The 24750-nt window shown below is 48.5% G+C and overlaps 1 protein-coding gene across 2 annotated transcripts in view; it reads left to right on the top strand.

The window, feature by feature from the left end:
• The window catches only part of COL13A1 (collagen type XIII alpha 1 chain), a 201382-nt gene that overhangs the window by 131727 nt on the left and 44905 nt on the right, over positions 1-24750 (top strand). For both annotated transcript variants that reach the window (XM_029060873.2, XM_029060872.2), the window contains 14 exons: positions 332-364; positions 967-993; positions 9629-9682; positions 10053-10139; positions 11514-11567; positions 12824-12868; positions 13644-13712; positions 14900-14923; positions 16652-16714; positions 17417-17461; positions 18472-18624; positions 21834-21923; positions 22521-22565; positions 23603-23644. In XM_029060873.2, coding sequence (XP_028916706.1) covers positions 332-364; positions 967-993; positions 9629-9682; positions 10053-10139; positions 11514-11567; positions 12824-12868; positions 13644-13712; positions 14900-14923; positions 16652-16714; positions 17417-17461; positions 18472-18624; positions 21834-21923; positions 22521-22565; positions 23603-23644 — 831 coding nt within the window. The remainder of the gene's footprint in view (positions 1-331; positions 365-966; positions 994-9628; positions 9683-10052; positions 10140-11513; positions 11568-12823; positions 12869-13643; positions 13713-14899; positions 14924-16651; positions 16715-17416; positions 17462-18471; positions 18625-21833; positions 21924-22520; positions 22566-23602; positions 23645-24750) is intronic.

Genomic DNA, 24750 nt, shown 5'->3' with positions numbered 1-24750 from the left:
ACAGGTAATGAAAAAATAAAAACACTAAGAACACAAAATCATATAAAAGACAAGGACGGAGAAGGAGGACCAAAGTTGTCTTGCCCAAAGAACAGATAGATTCCCCTTCCCCGCTTCCCCCCAACCCGCAAACCCACCTACACAAACTCGAACCCTGGTGTCTCTCCCAGAGAAGGATTTTCCTTATCCTCCCAAGTCAATGAATCAGTGGTATTTATGGAGTGTTTATTGTGTATAGAGAATGTACTAAGTGCTTGGGACACTAAACTCTATGCCTGTCCACAAGGAGCTTACAGTCTAAATAAGAGTCCCTCTCTTTTCTCTTTCTCAGGGATCTCCCGGAACAGCTGCTGCAGGGATGAAGGTCAGTTTGACACTGAAATCCATCCTGTTTGGGACAGGATGGTAGGGTGGAAGCAAGGCAGAGCCAGGATTTGAATTGATTAGTGGAAGGAGGAGCAGGAAGAGCCACGAGGTAGAAACAACCAGGGGACTTTCTGCCAGTAATTCCATTTCTGGACTGTGAAGTAACCATGGTCATCATTGGACATTTAAATCAATGATGATGAAATCAGCCTCACAAGTAAGAATTAAAGGTTTACTAGCCCCAACAGCCCCTACTTCCCCAAACCAAAAAATAAATGACTAAATAAATAATAATAATAATAGTCAACACTCACTCCTCCTTTAGGAAGTTTCTAATAAATAGTAGAAGAATTGAAACTGGCTTTTTAACCATTCCTCAGGCAGAAATTGTTACAGGGTCCACGGATAAGAGATTTTTTTGCAAGCCTGGGTAAGAGGATGAATAAGAAACCTAAAATTGTTTTGCTCAGGGTCCAAGGTCAGTCTTAGAAAACAAAATAGTTTAGAACAAGGCTTTCTAGAAGAGGCTTGATGGATAGGGACTTACTAGGTTTCTTTTCCCTATTTCATTCTTTTCTCCCCCATCTTTTCCCTACGCAGGGTGAGCCGGGGACTCCAGGAACAAAGGTATGGATGCTGAGAGAATATTTCTGGCTGCTTCATTTTTCGGCGGTGTCGTTTTACTCCTGGCCTTTTCAGAGAGCTCCTGGGGCCAAGAACAAGCTCGGAAAGGCACCAGGAAAGGTTCCGTGATAAACCTGCTGGGTATTTGTGAGCCGTAAATATCTTCCCTTTGCCCTTGCCTGGGCCATGGCTGAGTTGCAACTACAATTTTACATGACACTTAATTGCCTCTTAATCCTGAGGAATCCTCTCCATGGTCAAGAAACTCTTGTTTCTCTCTCTCTCTCTCTCTCCTTCCCCCTTCCGCCACTCTCCTACTCTCTCTGTCTCTCGCTTTCACTCCCATTCTCTCTTAATCCTGAGGAACGCTCTCTCTTTAGTCAAAAAAACTCTCGTTTTTCTCTCCACCCACCCTTCACTCCGTCTCTCCCATTCTCGTCATCTCTCTCTCCCTATCTCTCCCTCTCACTCCCTTTCTCTTTTTGTCTCTTTGTCTCCCCTCCCTCCCACTTTCTTCCTTCCCTTCCTCACTCCTTTCTTCTTTCTCCTTCCGCCCTCCCTCTCCCTTCTTCCCTCTCTTTCCTCCTTCCCTTCCTCTTTCCTTCCCGCTCCCTCACCCCTCTCTCCCTATAGTCTCTAGATTGTCATTAGACCCATGGTGCTTTGGCTATTAGTGAGCATCTCTGCATTCCTCTAGAGGGTATGCAAAATAATCTTGGATGTTAGGGTTGGTGCCTTCCAGGGGTCTGGAACCCGGTTCCAGAAGGGAAAAAACAAAATCCAGTCCAAAGAGAATGCTCTGCCCTTGGTTCTGGAGAATAAATTTGGGAGAGACACGGTTAACTCCTCCGACAGCCCGACCTGGCGAACCACTAGGCGGGCCTGACCCATACCAAGAGGCCATCTTGGAGGAAACCACGGTGGGATGGGGGGCGGTTCTGGGTGGGATGCCCAGGAGGCTAGCTTGTCCAGATCCCGGGTGGCGAGGCTGATCTTGCATTCTGGTCTGCCCAAGCCTCCACTAGAACAGAAGGGTCCACATGCCGGTTGTTCCGGCTCTGCCCCTTGTCAGCTGTGTGACCGTGGGCAAGTCACTTCACTTCTCTGGGCCTCAGTTACCTCATCTGTAAAATGGGGGTTAACTGTGAGCCTCACGTGGGACAACCTGATTACCCTGTATCTCCCCCAGCGCTGAGAACAGTGCTCTGCACATAGTAAGCGCTTAACAAATACCAACATTATTATTATTATTATTCCCACCGGAGGGGCCATAAGTAGGGCTGCCAGCTCCCACCCCAAAAAGGATCCTGGAGGAGCTGCCCCTCCCTTCTTATCTCTCACCAGTCCCTTTGGTGGTGATAGATATCAGGGATGGCCCCAAGGTGACCAGTCTTTACCCATGGAGGCTCTTCAAATCACCTCCAGAGAAAGTTCGAGCCACCTACCCTCGGTTCGGGCTTCTGGAAAGAAGTTATTTGAATTTCTGTGCCCCTTGGTTTGAGTTGTCCTCGCTTTTCTGACTTTCAAATGGATGCCCGTCTCTCCGCCTTCCTCCCCTTCCCCTCTTGCCTCTTCCCCTCTTCTCTTCTGGTGACTGACAGCTGTCTCTTCTTCCCCGCAAGGGAGATCCCGGCACGGCGGGCATGGCGGGGCCCCCAGGTTTGCCAGGGAAAAGGGGCCAGAGGGTAGGATACGGATTCCGAGTGCGTTTGTTCAGATGTGGCTCCCGTGGATGGCTTTGGCCTGCCCCCTTATCGCCACCTTCCACTGGCCTCCCCTGCCTGTCTGCCTGCCGTGGGGTTCAGCTGCTTCTGCTGCTGGGGCCCCCCACCCGGCCCCCACCCCGTGTGCTTGGCGGGCGAGCATGCGAGTGAGCAAGGGGAGGCGGAAACTGAAGCCTGGCCCAGGATTGGGGGCGTTGACATCAGAGATGTTTCCATACCTTGGGATTAGCATTACCTGGCTTCCTCAAAAGCTATTTATTGCCGGGGCTGGAAGCAGAGCGCGGAAGGAAACGATGTGTCCTCCCGTGAGCTCACGAACCCTCCTGTCCCCGGCTCCTCTCCACATGCCCAGTTACAGTTCAATTAATCGATCGGTCAAGTAAGCAATGGTATTTATTGAGCGCTTGCTAGGTGGAGAGCACTGAGCTGGGTGCTTGGGAGAATGCGGTACAATCCCCAAGTCCCGTATAAGGCCGGAGTTCAGATCCAATCAGTGAATCGATCACGTTTAACAAGCGCGTACTGTGTGCAGAGCCCTCTGCCGAGTGCATGGGAGCGTACAGCATAACACGAGCTTACAGTCTAGAGGGGATCCAGGGCTCTTCCTATTTAGATTGGGAAGAGTGGTGACTGGTGGGAGGGGGAAGAGGCCGGGAAGGAAGGGAGAGGGGATAAGTGACCAAGCGGCTATTGGCCCAGGGGGTACACAGTCAATCAATCGTATTTATTGAACGCTTACTGTGTGCAGACCGCTGAACTCAGCACTTGAGAGAGTACAATATAACAATAAACAGATATTTTCCCTGCCCACAATGAACTTGCAGCATTCATAAGCTCCATGCTGCTCCACTTGGTCTCTCCTTTCCCAGCCTTCAGGCTGCTTCACCAGAAGGGAAAAGATTGGAAAACTCCCATCATCTATCTGCCTTCCGGTTAGCAGTTTCACATAGCGATTTTCTGGGGTAGAAGGTTCCAACTGGTCTATTGGCTCAGACGAGTTAGAGAAGTTCTGGGGGTCCCATTTAGCCGAAGACTCTAGGGACGGAGGAGCTACTCTTTCGGTTGATAGATACGGGTGAACCAATCAATCAGTCAATCGATCGTAATTATTGAAAGCTTATTGTGCACAGAGCGCCGTACTAAGTGCTTGAGTCAGGGATCTCACAAAATGCAACAGTTTGGGGTTGTGGGGGGGAAGGCAGCAGTGCGGGTGATGAAGGTAAGGGTTGCATGATTGGTCCAGGGCCCGTTGGCAGGGTTGCTGCACGCTCTTTCTCTACCCTGCTCCTCTGTGAGAAACACAGTGCTGGTCCATCAGAGACGACAATTAGTGACAAAGACCTGTGATTTTGCCTGTCTCTCGCATATAATTTGCACGTACCTGCCTAGACTGCAAATCTAGGGTCATGTAGCTTTTTTAGTATAATTTAACCGCTGCTAACTCGGGGTAGTCATTTCTTGATTGTCTCTCTCTCCTCTGTTCTTTTTGACCTCGGCATCCCTCTCCACCCGAACCTTGCTGACCTTGATCTCCTAGCTGGTTTAGGAGCACCAGAATCAGGGGAGGAACCCAGAAATAGAAGATGGGGGAGGAGATTAGGGAACAGGCAATCTCTGCCAGACCACCGGCTGGAAGATCCTGCATTAGGGCTCAGTTTCCGATCTAGGAAAACTCCTCAACCATAGGCAGGACAGTCACCTTGGGCACCACTCTGGACCCATCAGTCGTAATAATAAAATTTATTAAGTGCTTAATGCAGGCAGAGCACTGTACTAAGCGCTGGGAGAGAATACTGAGGTGGGAATTAGATGTGGTCCCTATACCTCAGGGGACTCACAATCTAAAATCAATCAATCGATCAATCAGTGTTTTTTTCTTGAGTACTTAGCGTGTGCCAAGAGCTTAAATAAGCATTCCTTCAATGCATTCAACTGTATTTACTGAGCACTTACTGTGTGCAGAGCACCGTACTAAGCACCTGGAAAGTGCCCTGCACACAGTAAACTCTCAATAAATACGACTGAATGAAAAAACACGATTGAATGAAAGTACGACCCAGCACTTGGATTAAATCCCCCGCCCCGTCCCACTACAACTGCGTGGCCCCGAGCTGCCCCCAGAATAATTTCCTGGTCCCAGAAGAGGATGTGGATGGAGCAGGTGGATATCCTAGATTATTTCCCAGAGAACAAGAATAGGAAGCATGAATGTCAGGGAAATGGTCTTCCTCCCCCTATTGAGAAGGAAGCAGTGTGGCTCAGTGGAAAGATCCCGGGCTTGGGAGTCAGAGGTCATGAGTTTGAATCCCGGCTCTGCCACTTGTCAGCCGTGTGACTGTGGGCAAGTCACTTCACTTCTCTGTGCCTCAGTGACCTCATCGGTAAAATGGGGATTAACTGCGAGCCTCACGTGGGACAACCTGATTACCCTGTATCTACCCCGGCGCTTAGAACAGTGCTCGGCACATAGTAAGCGCTTAACAAACACCAACATTATCATTATTAGAGGTATAGTCGTTGTCAGAGAAGAGCTCAACGCTTGGAGATTTTGTGGCCTAGTGGAGAGAGCACAGGCCTGGGAGTCAGAGGACCTGGGTTCTAATCCTGAATCCGCTACTAGACTGCTCTGTGGTTTGGGGCAAGTCACTTAACCTCTCTGTGCCTCAGTTTCCTCCACTACAAAGTGGGAATTCACTAGCTGTTCTCCCTCCTCATTTGACTGTGAGTCCCACGTGCGAAGCAGCATCGCCTAACGGATAGAGCAGGGGTAGGGATAGACCCCGGGAGTCAGAAGGACCTGGTTCTAATCCCAGCTCCACCACATGTCTGCTGTGTGACCTTGGGCAGTCTCTTTACTTCTCTGGGCCTCATTCATTCAGTAGTATTTATAGAGTATCTACTATGTGCAGAGCACTGTACTAAGGGCTTGGAATGTTCAGTTCGGCAACAGATAGAGACAATCCCTGCCCAGTGACGGGCTCACAGTCTAAGCACTTTCTGTGTGCAGAGCACTGTACTAAGCAGTGGGAAAGAATTCACAGATGGGAATTAGACGTGGACCCTGTCCCTCAGAGGCTCACAGTCCAAACTATAGGCAGGGGAGAGGACTGGACACGGTCATGAAAGAAAAAGACGTTAAAAAGGTCCAAGAGACAAAGACTAGACCTCAGTTACCTCAACCATAAAATGGGGATTAAGACTATGAACTCCAGATGGGACAGGGACTGTGAACAACCTGAATATCTTGTATCTACCCCAGTGCTTAGTACTGTACCTGTCACATAGTAAATGCTTAACAAATACCATTTAAATTTTTTTTAAAAAAAGGACTGTCTCGGACTTGATTTTTCTTGTATCTACCCCAGTGCTTAGAACAGTGCTCAATCAGAGAAGCAGCATGGCTTAGGGGAAGGCGCCCGGGATTGGGACTCAGAGGTTGTGGGTTCTAATCCCAGCTCCGTCACTTAACAGCTGTGTGACTTTGGGCCAGTCACTTAACTTCTCTGTGCCTCAGTTACCTCATCTGGAAAATAGGGATTAAGACCGTGAGCCCCTAGTGGGACAACCTAATTCCCTTGTAATAATAATAATGTTGGTATTTGTTAAGCGCTTACTATGTGCCAAGCACTGTTCTAAGCGCTGGGGTAGACATAGGGGAATCAGGTTGTCCCACGTGGGGCTCACAGTCTTAATCCCCATTTTACAGATGAGGGAACTGAGGCACAGAGAAGTTAAGTGACTCGCCCACAGTCACACAGCCGACAAGTAGCGGAGCTGGGATTCGAACTCATGAGCCCTGACTCCAAAGCCCGTGCTCTTTCCACTGAGCCACGCTGCTTCTATCTACCCCAGCGCTTAGAACAGTGCTTGGCACATAGTAAGCACTTAACAAATACCATCATCGTCATCATCACTTAAAAAATACCACCGAAAAGGGGTGATGGGATTGTCTTGGACCTGACTGCCCTTTATCTACCCCAGTGCTTAGAACAGTGCTTGATATGTAGCAAGAGTTTAACAAATACCATTAAAAAAACAGTTGGGGGAAAGACTGTCTCAGATCCGATCAACTTGTTTCTACCCCAGTGCTTAGGACAGCGCTTGACCCGCAGTTAGAGTTTAACAAATACCATTTTAAAAAATCCATCCTCGGAAAATAGCGAAGGAGTCTACAGGACCGACCGGACGGCAGAAAGCTTGTTTCGCTAGATCTCATCAACTTGTATCTACCCCAGTGCTTGGGACAGCGCTTGACCCACAGTTAGAGTTTAACCAATTCCATTTTAAAAAATCCATCCTCGGAAAATAGCGAAGGAGTCTACAGGACTGACCGGATGGCAGAAAACGTGTTCCACTCTCTTCTCCCCCCTTCAACGTCCACAGTCCTCCCTGCTCTCCCGGCAGGTTTCCCATCTGGCATAGAGTCAGTTAAAGAGCTCTGCCTAGGGCATGTGCGTGTGGAGATTTGGGTGATGAGCAGGAACTAGGGAAAGGTAGGAATCCCTCTGGACCCTATGCTCGCTGTGGGCAGGGAATGCGTCTGTTATATTGTTATATTGTATTCTTTCAAGAGCTCAGGACATGCTCTGCACACAGTAAGCGTGCAATAAATATGATCGAATGAATGCATAAATACGACTGATTGATACAAAGTGTCTGGCAGCAATATCTACTCTTTCTCCTCAATCGAGCACCATTACTTCCCCAAAACTACCAGCAGGAGGCAAAGCCTACTCGGAGGGACGTTGACTCCAGAAAAATCATGGTATAATAATATAGTAATAATAATAATAATAACAGTAACCATGGTCTTTGTTAAGCACTTACTATGTGTCAAGCACTGTCCTAAGTGCGGGGGTAGGTACAAGAGTCTCCCCCGATTAGACCGTAAGCCCGTCAGTGGGCAGGGATTGCCTCTATCTGTTGCCGAATTGTACATTCCAAGCGCTTAGTACAGTGCTCTGCACATAGTAAGCGCTCAATAAATACTATTGAATGAGTGAATGAATGAATGAATGAAAGGTCAGACACAACCCCTGTCCCACAAGGGGTTCGCAGCCTACCTTTCCCCCTCTAGACTATAATCTACTTTCATTCAATCGTATTTATTGAGCACTTACCATATGCAGAGCACTGTGCTAAGCGCTTGGAATGTACAATTCAGCAACAGATAGAGACAATCCCTGCCCAACAATGGGCTCACAGATAATTGTGGGCAAAGAGCGTGCCTACCAACTCTGTTACATTGTACTGTCCCAAGCACTCAATAAATAATGTAATAATAATATTGGTATTTAAGTGCTTACTATGTGCAGAGCACTCATTCAATAATATTTATTGAGCGCTTACTATGTGCAGAGCACTGTACTAAGCGCTTGGAATGTACAAATCGGTAGGAGAGAGAGAGACAGTCCCTGCCCTTTGACGGGCTTACAGTCTAATCTCACTGTTCTAAGCGCTGGGGAAGACACAGGATAATCAGGTTGTCCCACGTGCGACTCACGGTTAATCCCCATTTTACAGATGAGGGAACTGAGGCCCGGAGAAGTGAAGTGACTTGCCCACAGTCACACAGCTGACAAGTGGCAGAGCTAGGATTCGAACTCATGACCTCTTGACTCGCAAGCCCAGGTTCTTTCCGCCGAGCCATGCTGCTTCTCTGCCACACTGCTTCTCAAATACCACTGATCGATTCTAGAGAGGCTAAAGGGATTTGTTCAAGATACCTTCCTAGGATGGATTCTTTTGGCTGGCATCTTTCCTGCACCCTTGTTCACTAGCTGACTGTCCTCTTGAAGTCACATGTCCTCCAAGAGGATCCCCAGTTAACCCCTCTTTTTCCTGGCTCTCTTCCCCTTCCCCTATGCATTTGGATCTCTGACCTTGGACGTCTGATATTTGTCACACCCTCAACCCCAAAGCACCTATGTATAAATTTTTTTAATGTATATTATAAATGATTTATTTAAATGAAGATCTGTCCCTCTAGACGGTAAGCTCACTGTGGGCAGGGAACCTATCTACCAACTCTGTTGGGTGGTACTCTCCTAAGCGCTTAGTTCGGTGCTTCGCACATAGGAAGCGCTCAATAAATGCCATTGATGATGATGTCTTTTCTCTGCAGGTTTGCCAAGGTAGATAGCCCACTCCAAAACCCTTGTTTTTTGGGCACTGTGAAAATAGTGGCATGTGAAAGTAGCCGTGTATCTGCCCAAGCAAAGAGGCTGCAGAGAGACAAAATTAAGATCTCATGGGGGTCGGGTCGCGCAGAGTCCCAAAAGACAAAGGAGCCAGGGAAAAGAGGGGTTAAGAAAAGCAGCATGGCAGAGTGGATAGAGCATGAGCCTGGGAGTCAGAAGGTCATGGGTTCTAATCCAGACTCTGCCACTTGTCTGCTGTGTGACCTTGAACAAGTTACTTACTTCTCTGTGCCTCAGTTACTTAATCTTTAAAATGGAGATTGAGATTGTGAGCCCCTTGTGGGAAAAGCGCTTAGTACAGTGCTCTACCCATAGTAAGCGCTCAATTTTTCCCCCGTTTAGACCGTGGGCCCGTCACTGGGCAGGGATTGTCTCTCTCTTTTTCCGAATTGTACATGCCGAGCGCTTAGTACAGTGCTCTGTCCATAGCAAGCGCTCAATAAATACGATTAAATGAATGAATGAAAGGAAGGAAAAACGGGAAGGCGTTCGTGTTCGCGGGACGAGAGTCGGATTGAAAAGCCGGCAGCTGAAAATGAAAAGGCGAGGAGACGCCCGGAAATTGTATGCGGTGTGCCAGTTATAAGGCCGAACTGCTAAACCAGGGGAGAGTGTGGGAGGGGTCCGGTGGAACACTGGAGAGGTCCAAGACAGCCCTTCTGCTAAGACCTCATGGTCCCCGACTCTTACTAGAAGTCTGTATTCCTCCCACAGGGTGAAAAAGGAAGCTCTGGCCTCCCTGGACTTCCTGGATACGTGGGGCAGAAGGTGTGTAACCATTTACCTGTTCCCCCTTGGAATCCAGCCCCAGGGCATGGACCTCTCTGCTGGCACACAGGTCGAGGGTCCGTTGCCGTACTCTCCCTGGGCACGGGATGGGCGGGAGAGGCTTTCCCGGAGGGTGGAGGGGATGGAGGGAATGGTAATGGGAGGGGGTGGCCAGAATCTCCAGAAAATGGAAGTTCTGGGTTGGCTTAAGGCCTGAACCGGAGCAACGGAAGTGCCTCTGTGAAGTAAAGAATGAGTTGTTTGGGGTCCAAACCTTCAGCAGAGGGTCTGGTTCCCTCGGAAAACTCGCCCACTGCCTCCTCCTCCTTCTCCTCCAGTTTCTGGACGGGTGACTCTGTTTCGTCCACAGGGAGAGAAGGGAGATGCCGGCAACGCCATTGGACTAGGCCAAAGGGAACCCGGCCCCCCAGGCTTACCCGGCCCCCCGGGACCAAAGGTTCGTGACCCCCCGTGGATGTGGCGGGCAGGCTCGGGGAGGGGATCGGGGCTGGAACGAAAGGCTTCCCCTTCGTTCTGCCTGAACTTCTTTTCCTGGGGTAGTAGTAATAGTAGGAATAATTGTTGTTTTGAAGCACCTGCTCTGTGCAGAGCTATGTACTAGGCACTGGGAAATGGAAGATAATTAGACATGGTCCCTGGTCCTGAAGGAAATCACAGTAGGAGAATAAGGTTTAAGAGGGTCGGCAATGGATATATTAAGGGAAGATTAAATAACTCAAAAAGAGAAAAATAACATGAAAAGGCAGGGACAAGAGTAAATACCACAGGAACTCCATGGGGTGTTTGTGACCCCAGGGACTGTTTTCCTCCCTCCCCTGCACCCTACCCCCGTGGGGACTTCCTTTTTAAAATTATTTTCTGAGGAGCCCTGATCCCTCAAAGACTGGTGAGCCAGGTTTTCTGGGTTATTAGGACACTAATATGAGTCAGGTCAGAAGTAGTAGCCACTCACCTGTGGCCTCTTCCCCCATGATGGGCTTTGATTGACTCTCCAGCCTCTCTCACTCTTTTATTTTCAGGAAGTTCAATGGCTCATTTCTCATCAGTTTCATCCCCCGCCCGCCCCACAACACTTATGTTCATATCTCTAATTTATTTATAATAATAATAATAATGTTGGTATCTGTTAAGCGCTTACTATGTGCAGAGCACTGCTCTAAGCGCTGGGGTACATACAGGGTCATCAGGTTGTCCCACGTGAGGCTCACAGTCTTAATCCCCATTTTACAGACGAGGGAACTGAGGCCCAGAGAAGTGAAGTGACGTGCCCACAGTCACACAGCTGACAAGTGGCAGAGCTGGGAGTCGAACCCATGACCTATGAGTCCGAAGCCCAGGCTCTTTCCACTGAGCCACGCTGTCTCTCCCACTAGACTGTAAACTCGTGGGCAGGGATCGTGTCTGTTGTTATATTGTACTCTCCCTAGCGCTTAGTACAGGACTCTGCACAGAGTAAGTGCTCAATAAATGTAACTGAATAAATGAACGAATGAACCGTGAGCCCACCACCTTGCTTGCTCATTTATTCACTCATTCGGTCGTATTTATTGGGCGTTTATTGTGTGCAGAGCACTGTTCTAAGCACTTGGACCAACAATAGAGACAATCCCTTCCCGCGGGGTACTGAGTCCCCATCTGACAAATGAGAAACTGAGGTCCAGAGAAGCTGTCACCCCAAATCCCTCAGCAAGAAAACAGGCAGCAGCAAACAAGGTCCATTAGAACTGCCTGTCTATGCCTTCCACTCAGCCCAACCCCAAGCCTGAGCAATTCTGCCTCGGTCCCACTCAGAGCCTTCTTGTTTTTCCAGGGAGAAGCTGGCCAATCCGGCCAAGCGGGAACCCCAGGATTCCAGGGACAAAAGGTACAGAGGAACCAGGGGCAGAAAATTTAAGTAGTTCAGATGCAGACCTAATGCCTCAGGGTAGAGGCTGGAACCTGCCTTAACAATCAATCGATGGTATTTATTGAACGCTTACTATGCAGACGCATGGAGTCGGTTGATACAAGGTGAGGCCCCGTTGCCTTCGATCTGTGCTTGGTGACTCTTATTAGACTGGTGATTTTAGTTACTTGTGGCATTCTTATCTAGTTACAATATTCAGTGAGCGCTTACCAAGGATCATACATAATAATAATAATGGTGGTGTTTGTTAAGCGCTTACTATGTGCAAAGCACTGTTCTAAGCGCTGGGGGGATACAAGGTGATCGGGTTGTCCCACGTGGGGCTCACAGCTTTAATCCCCATTTTACAGATGAGGCAACTGAGGCGCAGAGAAGTTAAGTGACTTGCCCAAAGTCACACAGTTGACAAGTGGCGGAGCCGGGATTAGAACCCATCACCTCTCACTCCCAAGCCCGTGCTATTTCCACTAAGGCCACCGCTGCTTCTCACTAAGCCATGCTGTTTCTCAATGAAACACTGGAACGAGTACCAGATAATCGGATAAAGCCCTGGCCCTAAATCTGAAAAGCAGCACAGTCTAGTGGGAGGCAGAGGACCTGGATTCTAATCCCTCGTCTGCCAATTACTTGCTGTGGGACCTTGGGCAATTCACTTCGCTTCTCTGTATCTCAGTTTCCTCATCCGTAAATGGTGATTCAATACCTGGCCTCCCTCCTATTTAGGCAGTGAGCCTTATGTTGGGATAGAGACAGAGGCCCAGCCATGATTTATTTGTATATACGCCCGGTGCTTAGAACACAATAAAGCATTTAACAGCAGGTAAGTGTCATCATTAGGTAAGGAGAGCAGGCATCTCATCTCCATTTTGCAGTTGAGGAAAATGAGGTCCAGAGAATTAAAGTGACTTGCCCAACATCATAAAGCAGTGATTTGGACTGCAAGCTAGTTGCAGGCAGGGGATGCGTCCACCAACTCTGTTGAATTTTACTATCCCAAGCGCTTAGTACAGTGCTCTGCCCACAGTAAGTGCTCAGTACATACCACCGATGATGATGATTTGGGTGATACAGCCCTTTCAGACACTCCCCTGGCAAAGCATAGGCTGTGTTGGGAAGGGGGGTGGTTTGGTAAAATGTTTACTCATGTGTTGTCCTTCAGGGAATTGAGCATCTCTTCTAATCATCCACAACCTTCTCTCCTTTCTCTGGCCCAGGGGGAACCGGGAGCATCGGGAGAACAGGGACCTCCTGGCCTAAAGGTGAGTCCACACCCCCTAATCAGGGCCTTCCTGCTCTAGATTGATGTTTGAAGCACCAAATAGGCACCTTTGGAAGAGGAATCCCAAACTGCAGCCCTTATAGCCAGCTTCAGGACGCTGCCTCTGCTCTCTCCAAATCCCCTGTGCCTCCCGCCTCTCTCGTCCACAGGGCCAGCCCTAGGACCTCGGGATCCCCTCTGATTTTCCAGGTGGAGATTCTCGGCAGAGCTTGATCACTCTGTAAAGTTCAGACCGGGCAGCTGTGGGGCAGGAGGGGAGTGAAGCACGCCTGTAGGTGTAGAAAGAAAGAAGTTCTCCCTTGTAGATCAAGATTAGGGGCTACCAGAGGGAGGGGTTTCAGGAGAGTCGAGCAATCGGTGTTATTTAATGAGTCTTCACAGTGTGCAGAGTATTGAGAGTACTAGAGTGGGAGGACGCGATCCCTGAATCCAAGGGGCTGGTGAGCAATGTCCCCTGCATTGTCCTGGCTCCCGCCCCTGGACTTCTGGAAATTCTCTCCCAACACTCTCCCCTAGAGATAAAATCCAGTTCAGTCGTCTCGTGGGCAGCCAGTTAGGGATTTGATCCCGACACATTGTCCTTCTCATGCCCTGGTAGGCAGCAGTGAGATTTCACCTCCTTAACATCCAAGTCACTCCTCCTGTTATTGCCACACCCAGTTGGGATCCATTCCCACTGCAGGACCAGGCACTGGGCCACTCCAGCCCATCTGGGGATGAGCCGGGCCTGACTGGAGATCTAATGTGCTTCGCAGGGCTCCAAGGGAGATCCAGGCAAAGGAGAAATGGTGGATTACAACGGCAACATCAATGAAGCTCTCCAGGTGGGTTTCCTTTCCCGTGGCCAGCGCCGCAATTGCTTTTCAGTCCTTATCCCCCAGTGGACTGAGTCTTTTTTGCTCCCTAAGCCGAGGACCTCATGAGCCGGGGACACGAGAGTCCAGGAAGGAGAAGGGAGGGGGCTAGGGAGGGCACCCCGGAAGGAACCCAAAAGATTGAGGAGCTGCTCCTTTGTAAAACCGGTACCCGAGAGCCAGCCCAGCTCCTGGGTCAGCTCGGAACACCTTGACTTTTTATGCTTATCGGAACCCCGTCTTCCACTGGAGATGGTCGATGAATGCCAATGTGGTTAGGGGCCTGGGGGGTGGGGAGGGGCATTACCCAGGGCACCGGCCTAAGTGGAGTGAAGAGGAGTGGAATGGTGCTAACTGCAGACAGCTGACCCTGTCCCAGGGAAGCAGCACGGCCTCGTGGAAAAAGAACAGGCCTGGGAGTCGTAAGACCTGAGTTCTAATCCTGACTCTGCCACTTAATAATAATAATAACAATAATTAATAATAGCGGTTCTTGTACTCGTCTGCTGTGTGACCTTCTCTGTACCCCAGTTTCCTCATCTGTAAAACGGGGATTAAATCTTACTCCCTCTATTTAAACTGGGTGGTCCATGTGCGACGGGACCTGGGTCCGATCTGAATATCTTGCTGCTAGAGACGCAGCATGGCTCAGTGGAAAGAGCACGGGTTTAGGAGTCAGGTTGTGGATTCTAAGCCCGGTCTGCCACTTGTCAGCTGTGTGACTTTGGACAAGTCACTTAACTTCTCTGTGCCTCAGTTACCTCATCTGGAAAATGGGGATTAAGACTGTGAGCCCCTCATGTGAGCCCCTGATTACCTTGACTCTCCCCCGGCACTTAGAACAGTGCTTTGCACATAGTAAGCACTTAAATACCATAATAATATCTTGTATCTACCCCCATACTTAGTACAGTGCTTGGCGCAGAGCAAGTGCTTAAAACACAAATGCCGCAATTATAATTATTTTCGCTGCCCAGAAACACATCAGTCTGTAGTCCCACCTTTAGCTTGTACCCCCAACTCTTCTCCTACATCAGTCTAGCACCTCCCACCTCCGTGGAGGCAGCTCCTTCAGCACACATCACTGCTGGGTGTTTTGGAAGTTGATGATGGTTGATTTTGCACCCAGGTTGACTTTGTGATTGTTGATTTTTCAGGAAATCCGCACCCTGGCTCTGATGGTGAGTCCACGCTTGTCACTGACCATTTCGCTTACCCCATTAGGGAGACGTGTGGGGTGCGGGCGAGTCAGAAGGAGGAGAGAACACACCCTTTAGGGTTAGCTTCCCCCCCCCAGATGGGGGTGAAGGGAAGCGAACAGACGGTGTTGAGTTCCTGTAATTTACCAAGGTGGTGTGAACAGGAATGTGGTCTGAATGTAAGACAGGGAGATTCTCTAGCCCTGTCCATATCATTCATTCATTCATTCAATAGTATTTATTGAGCGCTTACTATGTGCAGAGCACTGTACTAAGCGCTTGGAATGTACAAATCGGTAACAGATAGAGACAGTCCCTGCCCTTTGACGGGCTTACAGTCTAATCGGGGGAGACGGACAGACAAGAGCATTAGCAGTAAATAGAATCAAGAGCAATAAATAGAATCAAGACAATCAGTCATTGGTATTTATTGAGTACTTACTGTGTGCAGAGCACTGTACTAAGTGCTTGGGAGAGTAAAATACAACACACTCTGTTGAAATGTTCCCAGCTCACAGCTAGCAGGTGGATTTGTTAGGTATTAGTTATATATTGGTGCCTCGAGGACATGTTTTTTTACATCAGGCCCATTGAGGCCCCAAATATATTCTCTATGCCCCAAGCATCTGTTCTTTACTGTCAATCAGTCATCATATTTATCAAGTGCTTACTGTGTGCAGAGCACTGAATTAAGCGCTTGGGAGAGTACAATAAAACAATATAATAAACAGATTCTCTGCCCACAGCCAGCTTACACTCGTGTATCTGATCAGGTACATTAGTGCCTGAGTACCTGCTCTTTAATGTCAGTCAATCATATTTATCAAACACTTACTGTGTGCAGAGCACTGTACTAAGCACTTGGGTGAGTGCAACAGAGCAATATAGCAGACACATTCCCTGCCCACAGTGAGCTTACAGTCAATGTATCTGATCAGATACACGGGTGCCCCAAGCACCCTCTCTTTCCCCGTGGGTCTTGTAAAATTAATCCTGTCCATGTAACAAGATGATAAGAGTACTTTCTGTTGTATAACCCAGGCCCTTTCCCCTAACAGGGGAAATGCCAGCCTCTGAACCCATTCAGCGCAACCACTCGCATGGCCTTAATGGGGTTCCAGATTTCTTCTGGGAAATTTATGACTCTGAAAGGATCAGCTTGCACTAAAGTGCAATTTGTCCTGGTAAAATCCACCTTCAAATGTTGAGCAAAGGGAAGTAATCATTTGAAATTCTATATTCCTGACCAGTTTTAGACTAGCTAGAAAGAACCCCCCAGGACCCAGAGTGAGCCCTCTCCTTATGGTCGAATTTACTTTTTTATGTTGATCTACAGCTGGGGCCAGAGGGTAGCTGGCAAAAGTAGCTTCCCTGGCAAGTCCTGACCAGACCAGTTCCTCACAGTCCTTGAGATCTCCAGGATGTAAAACTCAGCCCAACACCCTTTCTAGACCCCCAGCCCCAATCATCCCTGACTCCACCTCAACCACCCTGATCCCATCCCCTTTCTGCCAGTGATGTATTGGTAGGTACTGTGGCCCTCCTTGGACCTTGTCCTTGAAACACTCTTGAGCCCTCTCCTGTACTGAATAGTTTTTTCCCCTTGTAAGCTTCCCAAGAACACTTTCTCCAAATCACCTCATCTTTCCATGCTCCTTAGTTCCAACAAAGCCTCCTGACTTTCCTTAAGATACATCTCCTTGCTCCTAGGGTCCTCCTGGTCTCCCAGGGCAACCAGGACCACCTGGATCCCCAGGGACCCCCGGACAGAAGGTAAAACTTTCCTCTAATCGTCGAAAGATCTCTCAGAACAAAATGACTGTAAGCCAGCCCCCTTCTTCCTTCTCCTTTTCCTCTTCTTTTTCCTTTTCCTGCTCCCCACCTCCTCCCCACCCTTTAATAGACTGGAAGCCCTCCCTTTTCTCTAGTTTCCCCAGATTCCAGAGTCCTTGGATTTTAGTAAATCTTTTGGCATTTCCCACGGGCCCTATAAATCTTCCCAAAGTAGAAATCCCCTGGTCCTTGTACAATCATTTTTTCTCCTCCTGGTATGTCTCTTAGGCTGTCCTGCTTCCCCTAAGTGTCTCACCCCTCCCATAATGCCCACCCCCGTGGAGGACATAGTTGGACCCAAGCCCACCCTAGGTAGTGCCCCAGTCTTTTGCTGTGAGTTAGTTTAATCTCAGAAGAACCTCCCGGACCTACCATCTGCAGCATCTCCTGGTTCCCGTAGGAGGAGAGTTCCTGCGGTCGGAGCAAACGGCCTCATTCTCCATGGAAATTTTGGAAGGCATCACCTCCTATCACAGTTGTTTCCAGGCTCCAGGGGGTCTCCACTACTAATCCCTGGGGCAGGGTCTCCAGTTTCTTTCTCTGGGGGCAATTTTCCCGGAACATGTAACATGCGCTGACACATTCCCTACAAAGATAACAGGAAAGGGAGTTTTAGAAAACGGTCTCTCTTTTGTCCTGTAGGGTGAAATCGGTTTGCCGGGGCCTCCGGGGCATGATGGGGAGAAGGTAAGAAGGAAATCTCCTTTGCGTTTTCCTGGGTTTTAGCAAACCAGAGACCATAGCTGGGTTGGGCATCAGGGGAGGGACCCTCATTTGTGGGAGCATTGAGGGGGTAGGAGGGAGGGTTTCTGGACCAGGGTGGCATTGTGAATTCCAGTTCAGCCAAATAGATCCTAAATGGGCCTCTGTGGTCCCAAATCAGACGTAGCTGAAGAAATTCATCACCCGGTATTTATAGAGCTCTTAATGTGTGCAGAAACACTGTACTGAGTGCTTGGGAAGAATACTTAAAAGCAGAGTTGGTCGATGCTCCCTTCCCTTTCCTAACCCTATGAAATCAGGAATCTGTTCCAGCCCTTGATTCTCTGAGCCAGGTCTAGTAAAACTCACCTCTTGGAATGTCCCCCACACAGCCAGCTTCCCGGGGATCCTCCAGACTGATCCTCGAAAGGTCACAGCAAGCTGAGCTAGACTGGATCCACCTTCTTACCTCATACCAGGTCCCCATTCCTTCTCTCCTCAGAGCTACTTTAGGAGCAGCCTGACCTAGTGGAAAGAGCACGGGTCTTGGGGTCAGAGGACTGGACCTGGGTTCTAATCCCAGCTCCACCACTTGTCTGCTGAGTCACTTTGGGCAAGTCACTTCACTTTTCCATACCTTAGGTACCACATCTGTAAAATGAAGATTAAATCCTCCACTTCAGATTTCGGCTGTTAGCCCCATGTGGACAGGGGACTGTGGGCCCTCCCGATTACCTTATATCTACCGGAGAGCTTAGTGCAGTGTCTGGCATATAGTAAATGCTTAACAAGTACCATTAAAAAAACACACAGTAGAAAACCATGTGAACAAAGTATCCCATCTGGTTATCTTCACAATCTGTGGGACCCAAGACCTGTGGTAAAAGGGATCGTGTCTCTCCTAAAGTGGATCGAAAGTGGATCGTGGATATGTGCCTTCCTTTTATTGTTTTCCCAATTGGTTGAGCTAAAATGCTGGTTGTCTTTTGTTCTAGGGACCTCGGGGCAAATCAGGAGAGGGGGGACCCCCTGGGCCCCAAGGGCCTCCAGGAAAGGAAGGACCTCCAGGGATGAAAGGAGAAAATGGTCATCTGGGCAACCCTGGAGTGAAGGGAGAGAAAGGGGAGGCAGGACAGGTTGGCTCACCGGTGAGTAATGGGAGAGGGCACGGTGAAGGTGCTTCGATGTGTGTTTCCAGCAGTCAGTCCATGAGTCAATAATATTTATCGAATGCTTACTGTGTGCAGGGCACTAAACGAAACGCTTAGGAGAATACAACAATAAATAGACACATTCCCTGCCCACGATGAGCTTACAGCTTAGAGAGGGAGACAGACATTAATATAAATTACAAATGTGTAAATAAGAGCACTTGGAGGGGAAAGAAACACTATAGCCTCTCAAACTCCTACTGCCACTGAACACCAGATAGCCGAAACCAAAAATAGAAGACCGCTTCCACAATCCTCCATCACTTATTCCTTTCTTTCAGTCTGTCACTTAGTATTTTTGGAGTGTCAGTTGTGTGCATTGCACTGTACTAAGCACTTGGAACATTAGAGTAGAATGAGATGCAGCGTGGTCTAGTGGAAAAAGCAGGCCTGGGAGTCAGACAACCTGGGTTCGAATCCTGGCTCCGCCACTTCGCTGTGTGACCTAGAGCAAGTAGCTTCTCGGTTCCTCATTACCTCATCTGCAAAATGAGGATTAAGACTATGACCCCTATGTGGAACGTGGGCTATGTCCAACCAGTCTACCCCAATGCTTAGTACAGTACCTGGCACGTATTAAGTGCTTAACAAATACCATAATTAAAAAAATCAATAGTCGCATTCCCTGCTCTCAAGGAGTTTGCAGTCTAGCAGAGGAGACAGACAAATAAATTGCATATGGGAAGAAGTAGCAGTTCAAAGATTTGTACATGAATGCTACAGTAAGTTATGAATATAAAAGTTCTTAGGTGGTGTTAAAGTGAAAGTTGAGGTATTATAAACTGGGGACATTAGAATTTAATTGGGGAAGGCTTCTGAAGCAGGTGTTATTTCAAAAAAGCTTTTATAAATGGGAAAAGCCGTGGTCTGTCACATTTGAAGGGGAAGGGAAAGCCAGGGAAGGGGACAGGTGTAAGGGGGGGGGGGTTTGCTGTGGTTTTTTTTAATGGCATTTCTTAAGCCCTTACTATGAGTCAAGCACTGTTTTAAATACGAATTAATCACTTCAGACACAGTCCCTGTCCTACATGGGGCTACAGCCCTAGTTTGGTGGAGGAAGAGATAAGAGTGAGACAGAGGGAGTAGGTAGACTTGAAAGCAACAAGGCCTGTGAGGTGGGAGAAGCGAGTAGATAAGTAGGAAGGAGAGAGTTGATCGAGTGCTTTGAAGCTGACCATTGGTAAGTCAATGGTCAGACTTTTCTGCTTGATTTGAGATTGTTGAAGAGCAGGGAGATGTGTGCAGAGTGACATCTTAGAAAAATGACCCAAACAGCACAGTATGGCCTGGAGAGGGGAGAGATTAGAGGCAGAGAGGCCGGCAAGGAGGCTGGTGCACTAGTCAAGCCGGGGTATGATGAGAACCTGACCAGAGGTAGGGGTTGTTTGGGTGGAGGGGAAAGGGCAGATCCTGGAAACGTTGAAGAAAAACAACTGGCAGGGTTTATTAATAATAATAATAATAATGTTGGTATTTGTTAAGCGCTTACTATGTGCAGAGCACCGTTCTAAGCGCTGGGGTAGATACAGGGTAATCAGGTTGTCCCACGTGAGGCTTACAGTTAATCCCCATTTTACAGATGAGGTAACTGAGGCAAAGAGAAGTGAAGTGACTCGCCCACAGTCACACAGCTGGCAAGTGGCAGAGGAGGGAGTCGAACTCATGACCTCTGACTCCGAAGCCCAGGCTCTTTCCACTGAACCACGCTGCTTCCCTATATGGGGATTGAAAGAGAAGGAAGAGTCAAGGATAATGCTGAGGTTCTGGGGCTCAGAGACTGAGACGATAGTGCTGTTATCAACTGTGATGGAAAAGTTCGGAGGAGACGGTTTTATTTCTTTTTATGGTATTTAAGCGCTTACGATGTGTCAAACGCTGTTCTGATCGCTGGGGTAGATATAAGTGAATTAGGTTGAACGCAGTCTCTGTCCTGCATGGGGTTCACCGTCTAAGTAGAAGGAAAAAGGTCGTTTATGTCTGAGCCCACTAGTTTATACCCTTATGAGAAGCAGCATGGCCTAGTAGAGCAGGGGGCTGAGAGTCAGAAGGACTTGGGTTCTAATCGCAGTTCCACTCCTTGTTTGCTGTGTGACTTGGAGGAAGTCACTTCACTTCTCTGTGCCTCAGTTAGCTCATCTATAAAATTGGGATTAAGACTGTGAGCCCCCTGTGGGACATTGACTGTGTCCAACCTGATTAGCTTATACCTGGCCCAGAGCTTTGCATGGTGCCTGGCATACATACATAAGCGCTTAACAAATACCAACATTATTATTATTATTATTATTTCTGATCCGGGATTGTTATTTTTTTCAATGATATTTGTTAAGCGCTTACTATGTGCAGAGCACTGTTCTAAGCGCTGGGGTAGACATAGGGGAATCAGGTTGTCCCACGTGGGGCTCACAGTCTTAATCTCCATTTTACAGATGAGGTAACTGAGGCACAGAGAAGTGAAGTGACTCGCCCACAGTCACACAGCCGACAAGTGGCAGAGCTGGGAGTCGAACTCATGACCCCTGACTCCAAAGCCCATGCTCTTTCCACTGAGCCACGCTGCTATTTTCTTGTTCCATTAAACTAGGGACCAGAAGCTAAAAAGTAATCCTGGATTTTCTCATAACTTTCTGTATGACCTTCAGCATTTTACTTTACCCTGTGCCTCAGTGTATTTGATTGTAAAGGTACCAATTTGACATTGTGAACGTGAAGATCGGGATGGGCTTTTGAGGGATGCAAGCAGGATAGAGCTTGAGAGTGGCAGGCAGGCTTCAAAGAGGTAATTATTAAAACCTGGATTGGCTGTTATGAGGCTGGAATTCCCCAACCAAACAGCTGTGGGGAGGTAGGCTACAATTATGCCCACAACTGGAATTTGCAACTGCAATTTATCGATTTATATTAATGCCTGTCTCCCCCTCTAGACTGTAAGCTCGCTGTGGGCAAGGGACAAGTCTGTTTATCATTGTAGCGTACTCTCCCCAGCACTTCATACAGTGATGCTTGCACACCTGTAAGCGCTCAATAAATTCGATTGACTGATCGACGGACTGACAGCCGTAGACTCCCGGGAGTCATTATGCCCATCATCCCTTGGGCCTAACAACCTAGTGTTTCACTAACCAGAGGCCTTTGCTGCTTTGTAGGGGCTTGATGGTCCAACTGGAGAGAAAGGAGATCAAGGGATACCAGGACTTCCTGGATTGCCAGGCCCAATCGGCCTCCCGGGATTTACAGTAAGAGCATCTAACCAAGACTATGTATTCACCCCATGGTGGGCATTGGTCAGGCCAGGACCGGGGATACCGCTTTCTGGAGAAAGACCGCTAACCTCATTTCAAGTTCCAAGTCCTGGTTCCAAAGCAAAGACTGAGCAACAGGGCAGTGATTAAGAATTGAGTCTGGGTCCAGACTACTGATAAAACACAGTATTTTCACGGAGACGGACCATCGCTCACTTTAATCAATCAGTCTAGTGTATTTATTGAGAGTTTACTGTGTGCAGAGCACTGTACTAAGCACTTGGGAAAGTACAATACAGAGTTGGTAGGGCTCCGTACGCAGTAGGCACTCAATGAATACGATGGACTGACTAGCCATGTTCCCTGCCCACTACCAGCTTACAGTCTCGAAGGGAGTTAAATGACTTGCCCGAGGTATGTATTGAAAGAAATTTTGGTTGCCAGTTGATCTGCCTCTCCAATAACCAACCGCTCTCTCTCTCTCCCCTCTAAAGGACCTCTGAAATTAGAGCTCACTGTTAAGAAAGTGGCCAGTGATGTCGGGTGTTCGAGGCTGCTGAAATTTACCCCGGGGTGTTGTTGTGTTCACAGGGAGAGAAGGGAGAAGTTGGAGAGAAGGGGGACGCAGGAGCACCGGTAGGTTGCATCGCCCCATATCTTTGTACAACAGGGACATCCACAGGTCTCGAGATCCTAACAGGGTCTGTATCCCTGCAGTGTTGAGGAATCCATCCTCCAATCCCACAGTTGCCCTAGGACAAAAAGAAACTCATGGTTCTTAGATCCAGGGTTTCACAGCTCCCAAAGTCTTACTTCTCTAGTGGGTTCAGACTCACAAAAGCCGTAAGAAGAAACCTCACCTGGCCACGATGGTTCTCCCCTACCTGCTTTTCACCTCATTCAATCAATCAATTAATCAGTGGCCTTTTTTATGGTATTAGTTAAGTGCTTACTATGTGCCAAGTACTCTACTAAGCGCTGAGGTAGATACAAGCTAATCAGGTTGGACACAGTCCCTGTACAAATGAGTGAAGTGACTTGCCCAAAGTCCCACATCAGACAAGTAGCGGAGCCAGAATTAACACCCAGGCCCGTGCTTTATCCGTTAGACCATGCTGATTCTCTGGTAAGTGCTTAATCATTCATTCATTCATTCATTCAATAGTATTTATTGAGCGCGTACTATGTGCAGGGCTCTGTACTAAGCGCTTGGAATGTACAATTAGGCAACAGATAGAGACAATGACGGGCTCACAGTCCGTACAGTGGCACAGAGTTGATGGAAATATTCCCTGACCCCAAGGACCTTACAGCTTAGAGGGGGAGACCGATATTAAATTGCAGATATATACGAGAGATGGAAATCTCCCCAGCACCATCTACTAATGGTAACCCAGCCCATTGATCATACTCTCTTCCAATCAGAATGTTTTCCTTGGTTTCCATTTTGGGACTTAATCTTTCCATGGAAATCCTTCCTGCTGCAATCGCAGTCCATTGGCGGAACGGCACGCAACCAGTTCATTCGCTTTGCTTTGCTTTGCGTCATACGGCCTCTCCTCTTCTGAAGCAGAACAATCCCGGCTCCTATCGCTTTCTTTGGGCTCCGCTTCAAGGGGGTGTACTGACAGGAGCGTTTTTCACTCCCCTGACCTTCCCCTTTTGCGTTTCAGATATCTGGGCCCCCAGGGCCGGAAGGCCCCCCAGGACCTGCAGTAAGTTCCGCTCGCTTCCTCGGGCCCAGCCTAGCTGCAGCGAAGTCCCTGTCACCTCTTGATCTGCTACGAGCCCGTCCCTGTTGGGGGGACACCCCTCCCACCCATCCCCGCCCACCCCCCAGATCCCCACTCTCCCAACTCGCTGTGGATCGTGGCGTGAGCGGCGAGTGAACCCGGTGGAGGAATCCTGGCCCCACTGTTGCATAGCTACGTGGTGACGTTTCCGTGGAATGTGGTCCGTTGGATCAGGATCGAGGGAAGCCTGCTCTCCCACACTGCAGGGGCTCGTCTGGAACAGCCCAGCCCAGACATTTATTTAACCCTTTGCCCCAGGGCTATCTGATCCTCCCCATCCTCTTCTCCTGCTAACAAGTTGGCTAGGAAACCAAGGTTAAAACAGAGGCCTATTTGAAACAAGCCCCTCTTGCTTCGGACTTTCCAAGCCTCCACCTTAAAATACTCCCCTCTCCGTGGCCTCGGGATTCTTTATTCATTAATTCATTCACTCATTCTTTCAATCGTATTTATTGAGCGCCTACTGTGTGCAAAGGGCTGTACTAAGCACTTGGGAGAGTAAAATATAACAACAAAGAGATAATAATAATTATGGTATATGTTAAGCGCTTACTATGTGCAGAGCACTGCTCTAAGCACTGGGAGAGATACAGGGTAATCAGATCGTCCCTCATGGGGCTCACATTTTTTAATCCCCATTTTTCCAGATGAGGTAACTGAGGCACAGAGAAGTAGATACATTCCTGCCCACAGTGAGCCCACGGTTTAGAGGGAGAAAACAGACATTAATGTAAAAAAATCTCACACAGAACCCGGCAGTGACTAGATTCGATCTGTGTGCCCACCTTTCGTTGGGTCGGCTGACTATTTGCAACGGATCAATCCATCAGTCATACTTACTGTATGCAGAGCACTGTACTAAGGGCTTGGGAGAGTACAATTTAGGTGGTAAAGATGTTCCTTGCCCACAGTGAGCTTACAGTTTAGAGGGAGAGGCAAGTATTGAAATCCCCATTTTACAGTCGAGAAAACCGAGGCACAGAGAATTCAAATGACTTGCCCAGGGTCACAGAGCAAGCAATCGGGCT

The sequence above is a fragment of the Ornithorhynchus anatinus genome, chromosome 3 (assembly GCF_004115215.2).
Source record: "Ornithorhynchus anatinus isolate Pmale09 chromosome 3, mOrnAna1.pri.v4, whole genome shotgun sequence".
Classification (NCBI taxonomy): Eukaryota; Metazoa; Chordata; class Mammalia; order Monotremata; family Ornithorhynchidae; genus Ornithorhynchus; species Ornithorhynchus anatinus.
The sequence above is the reverse complement of the archived record's forward strand: the minus strand, read 5'-3'. Positions and strand labels throughout refer to the sequence as shown.